Below are 21137 nucleotides of genomic sequence, written 5' to 3'. Positions count from 1 at the left end.
CATACAGTAGAACAAATGTAAACAACTACCTTCATTATTCCGGGTTCAGTACAAGTTGAGTTCAATCAACAGCATTTATGGCATAATGTTGATTACTACAAAAATGTATTTAGACTTGCCCCTCCTTATTCTTTAAAAAAAGCACAAATCTGGGTTACAGTGAGGCACTTACAATAGAAGTGAATTGAATGATTTATATGGTTAGTTGCTATTTATTATTTCCATTTAAATTATTTATTTTTTCCCTGCTGTCCACGGCCCACCAGTTGTTAACCACAATGTTTTACTCATCAAAACATCCATCTAATATTCACCTTAAAATACCATGTCTGACTACAATATCATTTCACTCACTTTTGGTGCCCCCCGCTGGACATTACACTGGGAAACTGCAGCCAAACGTGTAGTGAAGCACATAATTTTGGTTCGCAAAAATGTTGCCATTGTCATGAAAATTTCATGAGATCAGGCTGACAATATTACAAGTCTTCTAAAATCATACAACCACTTTGTCTGTTAAACAGACTGAAATTTAAGTTGTTAGTTACTCTAAACTCCAGTTTATAGCACCCAAATCATATATGGCAACTACGGTGCAGGTTTTGACACCATAATAATAATTCCTTACATTTATATAGCGCTTTTCTAGGCATTCAAAGCACATTACATAGTATAGGGGGAATCTCCTCAACCACCACCAGTGTGCAGCATCCACCTGGATGATGCTATGGCAGCCATAGTGCGCCAGAACGCCCACCACACACTAGTTATTGGTGGAGAGGAGAATAGAGTGATGTAGCATATTCAGGGATAGGGATTATTAGGAGGCCATGATAGATATGGGCCAATGTGGGGAATTTGGCCAGGACGTTATACCTCTACTCTTTACGAGAAGTGCCCTGGGATTTTTAATGGTTTAACGTTTCATCTGAAAGATGGTGATTTTTTTGTTTTTTACAGTATAGTGTCCCCATCAATATACTGGGGCATTAGTACCCACACAGACCACAGGGTGAGCACCCCCTGCTGGCCTCCCTAATACCACTTCCAGCAGCAACCTTAGTTGTACTGGCCAAACTCAACCCTGTTTAGCTTTAGTGGGCAAACAGGCGAGAGCTGTAGGGTGATATGGCTGCTGACTGACATTCGCCAAGTCACCATTAGGGTAAATAATGACAGATTTTTCTTTTTGGGTGAACTATCCCTTTAATATCTCAACTGATTTCTTCTAGACATAATTCTAGAGCAATGGAGAGACTTTTGCTGAGGTCTACTTTTTCTCAGATTTTCCTCCTGATAAAAAGACCCAGTTAATCTCATGTGCCTACACTAGAGATCCAGAAGAGATCTCAACAATGTCTTCCATTTTGCTCAGATTTCCCAAGATAGCAAAGTCTGCAAACAAAAGTCAGAGATTTCAACATAAACAAACATTGCTCATCAAATTTTTCCAAAACCAAATTATTTGAGCTATACTATCCACATTAACATATAGATCTATAGTCCATACTCCTACTGAGAGACAACAAATTACACTTTTTTTTTTCTTGTCAATTTGTATTTCTCTGAATCAATTTTAGGAGAAACAACTGAACACAAGTTACTCTCTGAAGCACAAGACCAAGTTAACAAGTCTCCTGAAGAGCAATTAATCAAATGTTCCTCTGCAGCATAGGTGATCATAGAAGGCATTTCCATGGTTTGGATATCCAATCATTCACAAAATACTGTAATACATTTCATTAATGATCTATTCTTGCAAGTCTTTATTTCCTTGATGTCTTACTGAGAAAGAGACACAACATACATAAAAATGATATTAAAAACATTTATGTGCATTGTGCAAGTATAGGACACTTGATGATTTTAATTTTAGAGTTCTGTGTGTTTTGCAGTATTAATATTTAATTTTAAAATAATACAGTTTGATATATGCAACATTTACTTTTGGCCCACTGCCCTCAATCAAGTTTGATTTTTGGCCCCTCATAGGAAAACCTTTGGGCACCTCTGTACTAGACAATACAGTTTTCTACATACAAAATTATATGTAATTTTTTTTTGTTTTTTGTCACAAGACATTTAAAATATTGTTAACAATAATTCTCTTGATTTGAAACAGAGCAGGTCTTTCTATCCATGACAGTTCTTTTGAATATCAAGTGTGATAACGTTATCAAAGCTCCATCTGTTGAATTTATCAAAGTAAGTGCCCCTGCTTAAATGAAGGATTACGCCTTTAAAGCGATTGGGAGAAAAAGCTGTGAAGGGCCAAGCCAGTGCAACAGATCTCCTCCAAGTTGTCCTGTCCACAGGGGGCTGAAAACAATCAAATACAGCCCACATCACATAAACAAGCCTCCCTCCGAGGGACAGTATTCAAAAGCACAAATAAAACTGGGCCATGAAGAAAGAAAACAAAGAGCGCTAAAGAAGATCAATGGGCTTATATGAAGCTAGAATGCTTCAGAGAGGTATTTAGAGCACAGTCGGTCAGGGTGTCTGAGCTGTGATACCTCATGCTGAAGTTGAATTTTATTGAGGTAACGGTTGTGATTTCACACTTGAGTTGTAAGGTTCTGAGGTGTGTATGGAGCAGCATTATGAACTCAAAGCGCATACGTTTTGAGAGAAATATTTGTTGGACGAACACAGGAAGAAAATCAGTGAAACTCTAGCAGGGACTTATCTTCTTCAGCTCGGCTTTAACTCTTAGAAACATATTCAGTGGCTACATGAGAAACTGTGTTCAATATAATAAGGAACACCAGAAGAGTAAGGGTAGAATGTTCAACTCCCATGTGAGACAAAAGGATATATTAGGCAGAATGACAGTGAGCATTCACTTTCATTGCATTTTTTTTTTCATTGCTTTTTTCCATACAATGAAAGTGAATGGAGACTGAGACTGCCATTCTCTCTGTCTAAATTTGCTGCGACTGTACCAGATGCATGTGACAAATAACATTTTGAACTAGTACTCATACTAGAAATAGAACAGGTTTAAACCTGTACTCATACTCATACTGACTTGGAACAAGAACTCATATTAGCACTATTACTGACTTGGAACTAGTGGTAGCATTAGAACTAACTGGCTTGAACTAGAACTCATATAAATACTGGTACTGACTTTGGTACTCACACTAGCACTAGCTTTGACTTTGAACTATAAGTCACTGTAGCACTACTGAATGAACTACTACTCACTAGTATTGACTTTAGCACTTGCTGTAGAATACTAGTGCTGACTTTGTAGTACTCACAATAGCAATAGAACTGACTTTGAACAACTCATATTTGTATTAGTACGGCCTTTGAATTAGTCCTCAAACTAGCACTGACTTTGAATTACTACACATACTGGTACTGTACTAATATAGACTTAACTAGTACTCATACTAATATTGGTACTGACTTTAGTACTCATTCTAGCACTATCATTTATTTATTTTTTCTCCCCTTTTCTTTCCAATCTGGCATGCCCAATTCCCAATGCACTCTAAGTCCTCGTGGTGGCGTAGTGACTCGCCTCAATCCGGGTGGCAGAGGATGAATCTCAGTTGCCTCCACGTCTGAGACAGTCAATCCGCGCATCTTATCACAAGGCTTGTTGAGTGCGTTACCACGGAGACCTAACGCGTGTGGAGGCTCACACTATTCTCCGCGGCATCCATGCACAACCCACCACACACTTTTAACTAGTACTAATACTAATACTCAGACTAGTATTAGTATTAAATATTAACTTTGAAGTAGTACTCAAATAAGCACTAGCACTGACTCTGAATTACTACACACACTGCTACTAATACAGACTTTTAACTAGTACTAATACTGACTTAAACTAGTACTCATTATAGCACTAAATCTGAATTAGCTAGCGCTAGTACAGATTTTTTTTTTAAATTATCACACATACTAATAGACTTTTAACTAGTTCTCATACCAGTACTGACTTTGAACTAGTACTTATTCTAGCACTAATCTGACTTTGTACCAGACCTCACACTAGTATTAGCATTGACTTTTAACTAGTATTCATATTAGCATTTGCACTGAATCTGAATTACTATGCATACTGCTACTAATATAGATTTTAACTAGTACTCAAACTAGTGCTGACTATAAATTAGTACTCAGTCTAGCACTAAATCTGACTTTGACTTGGAATTTACTCATATTTGTATTTGACTGTATTTGTACTCAAGTGAGCACTAGCTCGGTCTAGAACTAGTTCTCAAACTAGCACTAGTACTGACTTTGAACTACAACTCACAAAAGTACCAGTACTGACTTTCAACCAGTACTGATTTCACACATACAGAATCTCTGGCGTTTGAACCAGATGTTCTTGACAATTTCCTAGAAGAGTGCTTTCCTTTTTATCTTGTCCTAAAATGAAAATAGTGAATATAAACAAAACTGAAAAGGTACTGATCCACAACAGGCCTTAAACCCCTCATCTAAAAGCAAGCATATCATGTAAAATAAGAATACACCCTTAATTATCATTAATGTAAGTGAGATGCAAATATACACCCGGCTCATACGGCATGGTGAAGTGCTCTAACTAGGCCACACAGGGAGCAGAGCATGGCAGATTACAGCACACGCAGAGTTTAGCAGATATTTTCGTACCCTATTTGTTTCATGTGAAGCCTGATGAGACTCCTGAGCTTGGCTCTCTGTTGCAGAGGCAGCCAGTGAACACGTGGCCACCTGGGGAGCCGTGTGCCTCTGCTCCAGACTCACTGATCATTAACTGCTTGCAAACAGAGAGAGAACAAGAATACTTCTCTTTCAGGGTCACTGCATATGGGGCAGGCCTATGCAAAATCTCCCCAAAACACATACACAAAACACATGATCAGTGCAGCAGAAAACATCAATATAAACACAAAGCAGCACACAAACTCAAGATTCAATATTCTATTTCCCATGGATATAAAGAAAATTATCACCCACTGACCATTACGTTTTTGCAGGGAAAAATTCAAAAAGACTAAATCAGATCTGACATTAAAGTAGTCCTCACACTGGCAAAAGAACAGACCTTGAACTAGTACTCATTCTAACACTAAATCTGACTTTGAACAAGTACTCATAATAGCAACAGAAGTGACTTTACTCACACTAGCACTAGTACAGACTTTGATCTAGAATTCATACCGTAATTGCAATAGAATTGACTATGAACTAATACAAATTATAGTACTTGTACAGAACATCAATATATAAAATCAATATAAACACGAAGCAGCTCACAAACAGCAAATTTCCTATTTCTTGTTTCCCATGGATATGAAATATATGGTTACCACCCACTGACCAGTACATTTCTGCAGAGAAAACAAGTCCAGCTTCAAAAAGGATGAATCCCCCCCCACACACACACAGTCTCCCATGGTACCTCTGTTCTGCATCATGACTCAATTCATCTCTGTGTGTGCATTCAACACCTAAGCTAGCTCTGCCCAGCACAGCACACCTACATCGTAAACTTTGACACAGATGTTTTGGTAGAGGGAGAGGGGCCTCCAGGGACCCAGCCCCGCCTGCCCTCACACTCCCCCCGAGGCCCTCGACCACCTGCCCCCAGGAGCCATCTGCCATACAGACTCACCTACAGACGTTCTAAAGGCATTTAATGGAACAGAGCTCAACAGTGACCACTCTTAGCAGCCTGGGTTCCTGAAATTTATATTTCTTCTTCATTTTCACAATAAGCATTCCAGAAAATTCTTAAATAAAGAATTTTAAGCTTAAGTAATTGAAGATAAGAAAAAGGTACAAGATTTTTGTAATGACGAGGATATACATGAAGCATTCTGGGTTTTTGTGTCTTTAAAAAAACAAAAAAATCTTATCAGATAACACAACTACTGTCTTTCGCTCTAACAATACAACATCCCATTACTTATAGTTTGGTAGGTAGCAATCGTAGCAAAAACTTTTATGCAGGAAACTTACGTTTTGTTTATGGCAAAGTGGTGGCAATATTTGCCAGACATTTTTAAAAACATTATATTTTTGTAGGGGTAGCTAACAAGCCACATGGTACGGAGTCCCTTAGCAATAAGTTTTGTGTTTCCCTCGCAATAGTTTGTGTTCCCTCGCAATAAGTTTTGCGTTCCCTCAAAATAAGTTTCGCATTCCCTCGCAATAGTTTGTGTTCCCTCGAAATAAGTTTCGCATTCCCCTCGCAATAGTTTGCTTGCATTCAATCACAATAATTTTGCAATCCCTCTCAATAGTTTGTGCTCACTCACAATAGTTTGTGTTCCCTTGCAATAAGTTTTGCGTTCCTTCGCAAAAAATGTTGCGTTCCCTCGCAAAGGTTTGCATTCCCTCGTAATAAGTTTCGTGTTTCCTCGCAAAAAGGTTTGTGTTCCCTTGCAACAGTTTGCTTGCATTCCCTCGCAATATTTTGTGTTCCATCACAATAAGTTTTGCGTTCCCACGCAATAAATTTACTATGGTTTTACTACACTAACCATATTTAAACCATGACATTCATAGTGAAACCTTAGTGATAATACAGGAAAATGAAATCGAATAAACAGATAGTCCTGCCCTAAGCCCACGTCATTGATTGAGTCAATGTTGCTGTGTCGGGCTGGTTGGTATGCTTAAATAAACAGAGCAATGTTTTGATGTGCCACAGAACCACAAGGTTTACACTTTCAGGGGAAATTGACCTACAAAAGCTTACTTATAGTTGTCCTTCAGATCTGTTGAGCTCTAGAGTAGACAGATGAATGGATGGATCTTTAATATAATTTCTACATACTTTGAAACTGTAATGGTCTCTTAACACTGTCATTGGGTAGTCTGTAAATCTACAGTGAATCCGAATGTGTGCATGAATGTGTGTGTGCGAGCAACAGGTCCTTTAATGGATCCACTACTAATGGAGCATGAAGACAGCAGAGAAAGCCAATAAAAATCAATTTCCCACAGCTGTAATTATAGTACTCTCTTGGTTAATTACTCTGGTCTTGCCGTTACAAAGTGCTGCTAATATATTGTTAAAGAGATCAAGATCTATCATTACCAAAAACACCATCACACTGAAGAAACTAACTACCTGATCCCAGCTGTCGGGAGAACAGTGTTTATTTTCTAGAAAACAACAACTACAATCATATTCAGGTTTATACCAAAGAGAGGACTGAAAGCTTCCAACTCCATGAAATACTCCACCATATCCAGAGCTTGGCAAAGTAGACAGGCTGAAATATTCCTTTTAAAGCACAGCGACAGTCACAGTATAAGATTACATTTCTTTTTTTGCCTTTTCATGAAATTGTCCTTGACTTGGCGCACTACACATTGCAGACAGGAACATTTCTTTACATGTATCAAGTCTGACTATTGTGTTAGTGTGTGTGTTACAAGATTTTGACAGTAGAAAAAAAACAAAAACAATGCAATGAAAATTCAACAATGAAGTAGAACTACATGCTGTGACATTGTTTCATGCTGTGAACGAATCAGGGAGACCAAGGCCAGTTGTCACACTCTTTACTCTGGTGAATATTTCTCAATGTAGTTTTATTTTATAAGTCTATTTTATGACTAGACACATGCCTTAAAGTCTTTGCTACAAAAAATAAATAAATAAAAAAAAATAAAAAAAATTCCATTTTATAAATCACGTGGAGGAGTCAGGAAGTGCATCATTGTTTACATTGTTTTTTTTTATTATTATTATTTGGAAATTATTATTTTTTTTATTTTATATTGTTTTGAAATTGTTTTGGACTGTTTTGGTTTGTGAACGTTGCTTGGTCTGTGCTCTGTGCAAGTTTCTATTGTAAACAATGAAGCGCTTCCTGCCTCCTCCACGTGACGCGTTATTTTACCAGCGAGCTTACGTCATCCCTCTCATGAGTGCATGTCACAGAAATATACATAAGTGAACATTTATAGTTAAAAAATATATAAGTATTGTTTTGTTTCTCAAAATAATCAATCTTTTGGGTTCAGAAGAACTTTATTTGTCAACTGGAGTCGTGTGGATTATTTTGATGCACACTAAATATGCATTTTGGACCATCAAAAAATGGAGTACATTCACTTACATTGTTTAGAGGAGGAGGCCTGAAATGAAATCCTAAAAGTCTTCAATTCTGTTTTGATGAAGTAAGTCATTTTTTATCAAATCTAGACAGGCCCCATTTCTAGCAGCCATCAATCCAACACCTTATCCTTGAGTAATCATGCTAAATTATTTATTTTATTTAATTCTTTATTAAATTGCTAAATTGCTAATGTGGTACTAGAAAATCACTTGCCATTATATCAAACACAGCTAAAAGCTATTTGGTTCGTTAAATGAAGCTTAATATTGTCTTTGTGTTTGTTTTTGAGTTGCCACAGTATGCAATAGACTGGCATGTATTCAGGTCAATATTAGGTCAAAAATGTCTCTAGAAACTCAGCGGTCAATCATTGTTTGGAGGAATGAAGGCTATACAATGCTTGAAATTGCCAAAAAACTGAAGATTTCATACAAAGGTGTACACTACAGTCTTCAAAGACAAAGGACAATTGGCTCTAACAAGGACAGAAAGAGATGTGGAAGGCCAGATGTACAACTAAACAAGAGGATAAGTACATCAGAGTCTCTAGTTTGAGAAATAGACGCCTCACGTGTCCTCAGCTGACAGCTTCATTGAATTCTACCCGCTCAACACCAGTTTCATGTACAACAGTAAAGAGAAGACTCAGGGGTGCAGGCCTTATGGGAAGAATTGCAAATAAAAAGCCACTTTTGAAACAGAAAAACAAAAAGAAAAGGTTAGAGTGGGCAAAGAAACACAGATATTGGACAACAGATAATTGGAAAAGAGTGTTATGGATCTTAACCCCATTGAGCTTTTGTGGGATCAGCTAGACTGTAAGGTGTGTGAGAAGTGCCCGACAAGACAGCCACATCTATGGCAAGTGCTACAGGAAGTGTGGGGTGAAATGTCACCTGAGTATCTGGACAAACTGACAGCTAGAATGCCAAGGATCTGCAAAGCTGTCAATGCTGAATGTGGAGGATTTTTTGATGAGAACTCTTTGAAGTAGTTTAAGAATTTCTGAATTTTTTTTTCAAATTGTAATAGTAATTTTTCACATTATTAATGTCCTGACTATACATTGTGATCAGTTGAATGCCACTTTGGTGAATAAAAGTACCAATTTCTGTCCATAAGAGCAAAATCTGTACATTCCAAACTTTTGGCTGCCAGTGTATATTTTTTGTCTTATTGTGTATTTCTATATACTTATATTTTCTATTCGCTTTTTATTTTTATTCGATTTTTGCTTTATCTCTGTCTTGTTATTGTATTGTTTGTGCACTGGAAGCTTCTGTCACCAAGACAAATTCCTTGTATGTGTAAGCATACTTGGCATTAATGCTCATTCTGATTCTTATTCTGATTCTTAGAAACAGTCCTTTTTACATCTTCCCAATGTCACAACTAGCTCTGGTCTGCCATATACAGTATCTGTGTGCATGTACACAATGTAAGAATATTTTTGTGTGGGCTGTATTTCTCACCATCCACGCACGCTGGTCGGGCCCGTGTGGTGCCAGCGATCTGTCCTCTCCGGCAGGCACAGCGGGCTGTCTGCCTGGCGATAGTGCGCTTGGGTTGACTGCTGTCTCTATTCAACATCACAATCTCACATGTGCCGACTGCCAACTGACCTGTGGAGGACACACACACACTTTAGAGGCAAGTCCTGACATTTAAAATAAGGATATGAGCAGTCAAATCTTGTTATATAAGCTTATGAAGTTTTAATATCCCTAAAAATTAATCTGTCCTTAAGTGCATTGTTATGTATCAGATCAAGAGTCAAAGAAAACACAAACAGGGAGGGAAATAAAAACATGAATGACTTCCATCGAGCTACATATATATATATATATATATATATATATATATATATATATATATATATATATATATGTATGTATGTTAAGGAACAATTTACACAGAATTTTTTTTAATTATGCCATTATTTATTCACTCTTGTGTCGTTCCAAACCTGTATGGTTTTTTCATGGAACACAAAAGAATAATTTTGTACGAATCATTACGTAGCTCATTTCCATCAGTTCCACAACGTCAGTTCATAGTGACCACGTCGGTCAAGCCCCAAAAAGAACAAAAGAAAAACCACAAAAGTAGTCCATACGACTCGTACGTTCCATTCCAAGTCTTCTAAAGCCATTTGATAACTTTGAGTGAGAAAAATCAAATATTTGTGGTATATTACTAAATAACACAGTGATTTCAAAACATTGCATGTCTTATAACCAAATGTCATAAAGACAAACCTGATTTCACATTTCATATGAAAACTTTGGCAGAGGGAAAGATTTTCAGTAAATAACTATTTAAATGTTGGTCTATTCATCACACAAAGTTATTGAGTGGCTTCAGATGACTTGGAATATGAATGAGTCATTTGGTGTTTTTTCATCCTTTTTGAAGCTTGATAGATGTGGTAACTGAACTGTTATTGTTGTTATACAGAAAAGAGCTGTATAAAGATTCTTTGAAAATAATTGTTTTATACAGAAAAAAATAACGTCATACTAGTACAGTATGTGAAGGTGAGTAAGGCTGCCCATACAAAAAAGTCCTTTCATTAAAAAAAAAAAGGGAAAAAAAGCGAGACATTTTTTTAAAAGTTAGTTCTTTTTAAGTTGATGTGGCGACTAAAAAATGCTCACCCCTGCGCAAGACACCACACAATGGTCAAAGAAGTCTGTCTAGTGCATGTTTACAAAAAAAAAAAAAACTAAAAATAAACTATGAAAAATGGATGCAAAACCATCATTTAATTTTTAGGTGAACTGTTCCTTTAAGAAGGACATCCAGTCAAATAGCTCTCAAAAATAGCACAAAATCTCATTGTCTCATTGTCTACTCTGAAATTGCACAAAATGAATACAGGATCTCCCCACACATGTCCAAATAACCAATCCTACGTTGAACCATCTGGAATGAACCAGAAAAGGCAGTGCATTATAGAGGTTTCTCCATCTTTAGCAATCTTGCATCAGGCCGAGTTAAAGCTAATGTTCTCATTTCAGAGGAAATGTCATGAAAAAAAAAAAAAAAATGAAAAAAAAAAAAGAACAAGATAGATGGTAGAAAGCAGGTATTTCACTTTTTTAAGGTGTCACTCTTTATAAATGGTAGCCTTTTGCTTTTCTCCAGAGGTGTTCATTTTTGTTCTAGCCTTTCATAAAAGCACAATCTCTCTCAGTCTTCAACCAAGACCACTTCCCTTCAAAGACCGCTTTTACTGACAGGCATAAATGCTTGGCTTAGTATTTCTGACACTTTTAGTGTGCTGGCAAAGCTTACAACTTTACAACCATTCAAGTGACCACAATGGCCAACAAGCTTTGTAGAAAAAAAAAAATTCATTGGAAATCGAGAGGAAGTTTCCAGCTAGACATTAGCTCACTCATACATAATCATAATTCAATTCAAAGAGGAAAGTCTCTTTCTTTTTCCACTTTTGTCTTTGCACCTTCATTGTGTTTGATAAAAAAAGTGACTGGGTACATCTTAAGTAAAGTTGGCTGTTTAAAATGGCAATAAAATCAGATTTACAATATTTATTAATCTTGTGTGATACCGTTGAAAGGCTAAAAGAGATGTGATGAAAGAGGATTTTTATATCTGTAATAGAACTCTGGAACAGTGATGAATCACCATGACTCCTGCTTTAAGATTCCCTTTCAGGGTAAGCTCATCTCAAGGGCACCATAATTCACTCTGATCAGAATAAACAGAGAACCAATCAGATCTCACTGACACAAAAAGGGTGGAAAAAACAAAACTACTAACTATTATCTTCAAAATGTGATGACAGTGCATCAGAACAGCTTTAATCAATGCAAGATGAAAAACAGGCTAGTGTTGAGCTCAAGGGGTCAAGGTCACACCAATGGACCACCAACAATCCACAGACATTTCCACTATTTTCAAGTCAATGGGGTCCAAAACTACAAAAAGGCAGCATAAAAGTAATCTATATGACACAAGTGGTTAAAACCATGTCTTCTGAAGGGATACAATCGGTTTTGGGTGAGAAACAGACCAAAATTTAAGTCCTTATTCACTATAAACCTTGACATCTGCAGTCTCCTTGCCGCTTACTAATAGGGCTGGATGTTGATACAGGTTTCCTGATTTGATTTGATTCCAATTCATAAGCTCTCATTTCGATTTGATTCCAATTTTGGTTTGATTCTATTTTGATTCATGTAGTTATATTTCAGTTTTTATGTCCAATTTGCTTACATAAGACTTGGTACATTATGAGAATATTAATGAATAAATAAAATAAAATAACAACAGAGCCCAAACTACTGCATGCCATTTCATTGCTAGTTTTTTAAAGCCAAAGTATGTAATTTTGCGACACTAGCGTCTCTGAACATAATTGCAAAAATAAACAATGTTTTCAAAACATCAAAACCCCGTCTGCTGTTGTTCAAACTGTCAGATAGTCAGATAGGGTCTAAAAAACAGTTTTTGAGAAAATTAACCTATGAATGGCAAACTTACAGTATAGTTGTCTCGCACATTAAGCTGGGATAGATTTAAACAATGAAAAAGCTACATACTTCAGCTTTAACAGAAATAATAATCAGCACAACCAAAACGGACGTAAACTTTGATGTTCGATCGATCTTGGGATTTAAAGTATCAATATTGGGATCGCTCAAATGAAAATCGTGATTAATCGGAAAATTGATTTTTTTTAACCAGCCCTAGAAATAACACCATTCTGGAGGCAAAAAGCATCTTTCTCCATTGACAGCCGTTTAAAAGTAGCTTTGTAAAAGCACCCAAAACCCTTCTAAAATCAATCAATAGATGAGCCTGACCCGGCTTGGAGACCAGCTAAGAATAGCAAGCCAGCTAAAGCTTCTTTTCAGCAGGGTTCCTTGACTGTGATCAGAACAAACAAAGAGCCAATCAGCCCTCATTGTAAAAAAACAAAACAAACAAAAACAAAACTGCAAACTACTGTCTCCAAAATGCGGTGACACTATATCGGAACAACCTTAATCAATGCAAGATGGAAAAACAGTCCAGCATAGAATCGAAAAGAAATCTACAAAGTACAAATCACTCTCCATTCATGCACAATATTGGCTGCCAAATCTTGATTCTAGCTTTAAGCGGCTACTGATTGCAGGGCTTAATAGCTTATTGCTATTCATCATATTTTACCCCTCAACACACACAAACAAAACAGCAACCCCTCTCCCATTGCGTTAGCACTTGACCCATTGAAATGCAAAGACAGCAGTGTGGAGATGATGACCAGAGCTGCTTGGTCAACAGTCAGGGCTTATTAAGACAGACGTGCCATCTAACACACAGCTCTCATGCGCACGGCCTCCCTACAGGACGACCAAACAGTTTCGCAGTCCAACAGCCTGAACAATTACGGTTTCAAAACAATAGGTTAAGGTCAGGCCGAGCTGTGACACACACCTGCCTTTCAAGAAGAAAACAAAAGAATTGAATACACCATGCAATAGACTGGCAGCCAGCCCCATTTCGACAATGAAAATAATTATATTTTATACACTGAAAATTGTTAATATAACTAGATTCTCACAAAAAAATGTCTGTGGTTCTTGCCTGTGCAAAAATCGACGCCATGAAGCTAGGAACGTGAAGGCAAAGGTGGTTGCCATGGTGTTAATAAGCATTTTCTAAGGTGTTCTTATGTCATGTAGCTTCCAAATGTCCCCTGAAATCGACCCAACTCTGCTGAATTACTGACAAAGTCTTCCCCTGTCAGACACCTTTGCATCAATTGAAATATGTGTTTACATTTTTCTGTGGCGGTACTGACAGCACATTGCATGACCAACCTTAGAAACCAGGAAGTAATCACATTCACATAAACAATGGCGAGCATGATTTGGAGGTTGCATTTTTGCTCTCAAATTACACTTTTACTCCATTGATTGTTAGGTTTAGGGTTGGGGATTGGCTTTGGGAGTAGAGTTAATATAATATGCATTCCTGTTGAATGTATTACATCATTTACATATAAAAACAACTTGCATTTGGCACCACTCTGTGGACATTTCACCCGGAAACTGGAGCTCACACGTGCCCAAACGTTCAACAACAATTCCAGCTTCGGCCACTGGGGGTAGTGGTTCAAATTTCAGTAAGAACAGAGTGATTTCTGCAGAAAAAGTTTTGAACTACTGTAACAGAATTCACAGTGTGATCAGTCTGGAGTTTTCAGGAAACCTGTTTGAAAACAAGTATTTGTTTTTCAACCTAGTCTCATAGAATAAACATTACAGTAACGATATTTTTGCAAACTTAGTTTTGTGCCGCGTTCTACATTTCACCCCAAAAATACAATTAAAACTAGAGGCACTACAACAACTGTGCGTTTTATTCACTTTCACACAAATTACGAGTACAACGGCAGTACAGCACTTTTACTCTAACACATCAATTAAAAAACAATTCATTTTAAAGCTTCTATGCCAGACACATCTACATTTACACACTTAATAAAGTGTGATTAACTGCCGCGGTAGCTCACCTGATAGAGTGTTTAACTTTGGACTTTTGAGGACCAAGGTTCAAGCCCAATAAAGCATGAAAGCTGACACGTGAGACGAAAATATCATAGATGCGACACTAAATGACATGGTTGCTTCAGAAAATTTGCTTTTTATGTTGCATTTGCGCCAAGAACACTATCGGTTAGGATTAGGTGTTAGTTTAGGGTATGGATGTTTTGGTCACCTCTCCCTTATCTTTTAAGGCACTATTGGTTATGTTTAGGCTAAAGTTTTAGGCTAATGAAGTGTGTTGTACTCATTAAAACCACCATCTAAAATTCACCTTAAAACCCTCTTCTTATTACAACATAATTACAGTAGCTTTTGGTGCCCCCCGCTGGACATTCCACTGGGAAACTGCAGCCAAATGTGTAAAAAGGCATGTAATTTTGGTTTTCTAAAATGTTGAGATCAGGCTCTTGTTGCTATTCAGTTTAATTCTTTTAGTGGCGCAGAAATTACAAAAAATCAGATATAATACTTTGAGTTAGGGGATTGTTCATTTAGTTTGTTAAATGAAAACTGCATTTTCAACTAATTTTCAGCGCATTCCCACTTGATGTAAAAAAAAGTTTCCTCATGCCACTTAGTAGAACAAATACATTATGAAACACACACCAAGAGCAAAACTTACAGGCAATTTTAGGCCACACATGTAAGATACAAAGTCTATTGAAATTATTTTAACCTTGACGGCGATGGGGACATCTTGTTGAGTGGAGATGAGAAATCCCAGCACACATCATCATTGTAAAGACTAGGGAGAATGCTGAAGGTCACCTCTCTCTGTTTCATTCGCTCTTTTTCTCTCTCTGATCAGTCCTTCTCCAAAATAGAGCCACAACCTCTTTCCATAACGGCCCACATTAATCCTCTACAGCTCAGAATTTAGATAAGAGAATTAACCCATCCTTCAGGCCCCTCTGATGCCTCTATGCTTCCCCTGTTCTATTCTGCTTCATACAAATGACACACACACACACACACACACACACACACACTCGCACTCACAGGGACATCGGTGGCATCAAACAGGGGTTACTGGGGCAATTGGAACACACAAAATTTCATCAATCCCAAATAAGTCAGAGTGGCAACAATTATTTAGCATGTGCTCTCTCTCTCTGTCTTAGAAAACGAAATACAATCGTTTAAGTTTGTGATAAAAAAAAAAAGTCTGCCGAATTAAAAATATTTTTTAGATATTGCCAATATTTTTCTTTTGCTATCTAAACTTTAGATGCCTTTGGTGTTGGTTAAAAGTTAACATTATTGACATTATTACACTGTCGCTGGTAGCTACTATACAAGATTTTATGTAGGAGGCAATAGAGCGCAACAGTGCCCGCCCACATTTTAAGCCACCATTCATTTTTTCCATAGGTATGTCATAAAGTTCTTCATTAAACAGTTCTAAGCCATGAACCAAACTAACCAGCTCCGAGTTGAATCACAACATTACAAACTTTGAAGCAAAAATTGAAACAAAATTGAAGCAAAAAAGGTATTTGAAAATGAGACAAAAAGACAAAATCTACAAGACTGCCTATATTTAATATATTCAATGAGGTAATGAACCACAATCCCATGAAGCATTGTAAATGATGTAATCAAATAAAAAAATATATGGAAAAATATAAAACCATTGGTTTAAATGGTTTACTATAAGTATAGAATCAATATACAGTATTTAATGTATATTGCAAAATATTTATAAATATACAAATACTTGAAGGTGTAGGAAAACGACTCGATTGCATTATTAACAGTGTGTCATGGAAGTGGGCAATCACTACTGCAGCAGTTTGTTTGCTGCGATTCTCTGAATGGTGGATTTTTTCCTCTCAGGTTCATGGATTGTGTAGTTCTTAACCAGGAATTCTGGAGTTTCTTTCTTCTGGTGAACACAAACAAAGATTTTTAGAAGAATATTTCAGCTCTGTAGGTTCTCACAATGCAAGTGAATAGGTATCAAAAGTTTGAAGCTCCAAAAAGCAGTGTAAAAGTAATCCATAAGCAGTGTTGGGTGTAACACGTTACAAAGTAACATATTACTGTAATTAAATTAAAAAGTAAAGTAAGGCATTGCTCCTCATTTTTTAGTAATTTAATTACAGTTACTTATGATGTACTTGCGTTACATACTGTATATACTTTCAACAATTCTATATAAAACTTTACTGAATTAAAAATCTAAATTTAACATCTAATGAAAACATTTGTTTTCTAATTCAACGTGGCCCATTTAAATGCATTGGCAATATGCCTGCACGTGAGCTCGCGCCACTATGTTGAGAACTCACTCAAGTGAAAAGATGTCAGAAGAGTGGCTGTTTTACTAAATGGAAATACCCCCATTACTACGAGTTTATGACAAATGCAGATAAGAAGACAAATGCAGATCCGAAGCACAAGTACCAACTGAAGCACTTGACACGGCAAAATAGATATACACTTTTAAGAGATTGCAGGGGCTGTTCACACCGAACATGTTTTTGCGCATGTCTGCACTGTTTTAATTATTTTCTGATGTAATCACGTGCTAGACAGACGTCTTTGACTGCTGCGGTGCGTCTTACTGTTTCATTAAAGTCTCGCGCAGGACTTACGGATTTTAGACACCGTGTCAAGTTAAAATGAGTTTCAATATTTAAAAATACACCTCAAGACACATGCGTTCTGCTTCATTTGTTGCTCTGCGTATAGCTTGTTTTTAAAGCAGGTGATATTAAGATTCTATGTTCTTTAGAAGCTTTGGTGTCAAAGAGGACTTCATGTGACTGTTGTACTGTTAAACATGATTCCAAATGGTAAAGTTTCAGTACAAATAAAGTTTCAGCACGTGATAATTGGTAAGTCAATACAGAGGCGTAGTTTTCAGGGGGAATTGGGGGTTAACCCCCACCCACCCCAATAATCAAAACAAGCAAGTACAACCCCCACCCCCCACAATATTTATACCATGATCAATGGAAACATGTAGATGCTTCACACTGCAACCCCCCCAATATTCAAGACAAATCTATGCCCTTGAGCCAATACATTTTTCCAGTCTGCTCTGGTTTGCTGGGGGGCCACTGTGATTATGTTAAAACGGTTTACTGTTACTATACTGTTACGAATGTTGTCTACGATGCTTACATGAAATACAGCCTTTTGCAACAAATGTACTTGCTTGGAGAAGAAATTATATAGAGAGTAATTGATTTTGTGTAACAGATTTTATCAACCATTTTCGAACAGTTTAAGAACAGTTCAAGAATAATTTACTTGATGTTATAGGATTTATTTGAAAGAATTAAAAGAATAATTTGATGTCTATCCTTTTATTGTCCATCTGGTCAAAGTTAATAGAGCTGTCAGCCATGACATTAATTTGAGGACAAACGAGGAAGTCTAATTCGCCATGGGTTCCCTTGGGATTTTCCTATGGGTTTTTATAATGGGGGTTTTGAACTTATGTGTAAAATAAGGTCTGTGGTAAACATTAGTTGATGATACGTGGACGTTTGTGCTACAACATAAATTACACACAGTCATACCTCAAACGTGCATTTTGAAGCCTCCGCGTGTTTAAAAAAAAGGATGTAATTCAATATGGCTTCAAAATTCACGTTTGAGGTATGACTGTGTGTAATTTATGTTGTAGAGCAAAATGTCCACATATCGTTAAGTAATGTTTACCCCAGACCTTATTTTTTCCATAGGATAATCCTGAGGGAACCCATGGCGAATTCTCTTTCGGGTTTTTGGACTACAAGCTGAACAGCTCTATATGGGTTTTAGAAAAGTAATTAGTAATGACATTACATTTCAGACAGAGTAATATGTACAGTAATCTAATTACAATGTAGAAGCTGTAATTAGTAATTAATTACTTTTTTGGAGTAACTTACCCAACACTGTCCATAAGACTCCAGTGGTTAAATCCATGTCTTCAGAAGCGATATAATAGGTGTGGATGAGAAACAGACAAATATTTAAGTCCTTTTTCACGATCAATCCCCACTTTCACTTTCACATTCTTATTCTAATGTTTATGGCAATTCACATTCTTCGTGCATATCGCTACCAACTGGGCAGGAGAATTTATAGTAAAAAAGGTCTTAAATGTTGATCTGTTTTTATGTTGTATGAATTACTTTTATACTGCCTTTATGTGCTTTTTGGAGTTTTGGTCACCATTCACTTACATTGTGAGGACCTACAGAGCTTCGTTTGGGTTCAGCAGAAGAAAGTCACTCACATCTGGGATGCCATGAGGGTGAGTATATGATAGGAGAATTTTCATTTTTTGGTGAACTATTGTTTCTACTAGTAAGTTATTATGAAGGGAAATTTAAAAAATGTAACAATTTACCCAGGTCTCCCCTATCAGTTTTTTAAATTGTTTCAACAGCCAGCAGATGAATGGGGAAGACCTGAGATAAGCCAAGAAAAACAGGATAGAACGAGAAAGAAAGAGATAGAGACAGACGGTTCGATCTGCCAACAGCTTGACAGCCATTCCATCACAGGTTGTTAAGTTAATTGATATGACAGGAGATTTTTCTGCTTGTTTAGTCCAGACAGGGAGACAAAATCAAATGATAGGGATCTACACGTACTTGGTCAAAGAGCAGCACCAATCGTGCTCGGATACACCCTGCTCGAGCACACCACTAAACTCAGCTGAAGTCCCTTTTAAGGCAAGTCAATTCACTTGATGGCCATCTTGGTAAGGCCCCCAGGTAGCTATTTTACTGACTGTGATGAAGCATTTCCACATCAATATAGCAGTGTAAAGCTAGCATTATATATATATATATATATATACACACACACACACACACTACCGGTCAAAAGTTTTGAAACACTTGACCGAAATGTTTCCCATGATCTTAAAAATCTTTTGATCTGAAGGCGTATGCTTAAATGTTTGGAATTAGTTTTGTAGACAAAAATATAATTGTGCCACCATATTAATTTATTTCATTATAAAACTAAAATGTAATAAAAAAATAATAATAATAATAATAAAAATTCTAGGCAAAGGGTGACTACTTTGAAGATGCTAAAATACAACACATTTTTTGATTTATTTGGATTTTGTTTAGTCACAACATAATTCCCATAGTTTCATTTCTGTTCTTCCATAGTTTTAATGACTTTACTATTATTTTAAAATGTGAAGAAAAAAAAAACACCTTTGGAAAGTTGTGGAAATGTAATAGTGGATTTTTTTATTTTGCTGTTGGAGCTAATGGGAACGCAAAAAAGATTTTTTCTTTGGTATTCCATTCACCACTATAGAGGTGTACCCCGCTATAGTTTGTAAAAAGGGTCCATAGCCATACAAGTACAGTGCTATCTACTTTAATGTGGTTAGGGTTAGGGTTAGGGTTCTGTTCAAAAACCTTGTGAGCTCCCTTGCTGTCCACTGCCTACATAGGAAACTGCTGTCCAAGGCAGCATCCTGACCTAAATGGAACCTCATAAGTAATTGATTTGCATCGTTCTACATAGGAAGCAACGCTGCGTGCCACGCAAAAAGTAAAAAGATCCAGGTCTTCAATGTCACATTCACCCAAGATATGCAGGTACAACTCAAAGGGAACATGAAGCTTAAAGTCAGTGCAGTAAAAAACGCACCACAGGACAACTGACAGCAAACTGACACATTTTTCTTTCTGCTTTCTTTTAGTCTGTAACAGGTTAGGCAACAGATTCAGTCTCAGACAAAACAGAAATGACAATTATTAACTCTCACTGTGTTTTCAAACATGTGTCACCATGGAAGCACTAACAGTTCTGTCACGGGATGCAGAGGCAGGACCCAAAAACAGAGTTAAAAAGGGGATTTATTTATATTAAACAAAACCAAGGCAGGGTCTGGTGGCCTGGGAGGAGGACTCAGGGCACAACGGGTCTGGTGGCCTGCGAGGAGGACTCAGGGCACAACAGGTCTGGCAGCCTGGGAGGAGGCCTCAGGGCAGAGGTGGCACAGTACTGGGCGGCGGCCACTGGATAGGGGGAAACGGACTGGGTGGTTCAGGAGGGAGCGGCTCGGGGCGGAGCCGTGAAAGGCTCGGGCACTGGCCGCGGCAGGGGAATGGCCTCCATGGCCGTGAACACTGGCAGAGACTGGGGAACGGTCTCCTTGATCGTGAGCACTGGCAGTGACAGGGGAACGACCTCCTTGGTCGTGAGCAATGGCAGGGATAGGGGAACGGCCTCCGTGGCTGGGAGAACTGGCAGTGACTGGGGGAACAGCCTATGTGGCATGATTGGGAACAAAACAAAAGCAGTTTTTGTTTCGGAGCTACCTTATTTACACCCTGAGATATGTAATGTCAAATCAGAAAAATAAGAAAAACATTTATTTTTGTGATTTTTCAGCAGTTTCTTAGGCTGAGAATGTGTCATAATCTATATCATTAAAACATTAGAAAAGTTTTCTTGACATCGATATCAAACACTTGACCCTCCTTGTTTTATTTCACTCAGAAACAGACAGATA

General features: G+C 37.4%; 1 protein-coding gene across 1 annotated transcript in view; it reads right to left on the bottom strand.

Annotated features, from left to right (window-relative positions):
- LOC127415063 (chemokine-like protein TAFA-5) overlaps window positions 1–21137 on the bottom strand; it is a 65848-nt gene that overhangs the window by 29548 nt on the left and 15163 nt on the right. The window contains exon 3 of the mRNA XM_051653551.1: window positions 9560–9709. Coding sequence (XP_051509511.1) covers window positions 9560–9709 — 150 coding nt within the window. The remainder of the gene's footprint in view (window positions 1–9559; window positions 9710–21137) is intronic.

This window comes from Myxocyprinus asiaticus, chromosome 24, assembly GCF_019703515.2.
Source record: "Myxocyprinus asiaticus isolate MX2 ecotype Aquarium Trade chromosome 24, UBuf_Myxa_2, whole genome shotgun sequence".
NCBI lineage: Eukaryota > Metazoa > Chordata > Actinopteri > Cypriniformes > Catostomidae > Myxocyprinus > Myxocyprinus asiaticus.
Note: the sequence above shows the minus strand (reverse complement) of the source record. Positions and strands in the feature narration are given on the sequence as shown.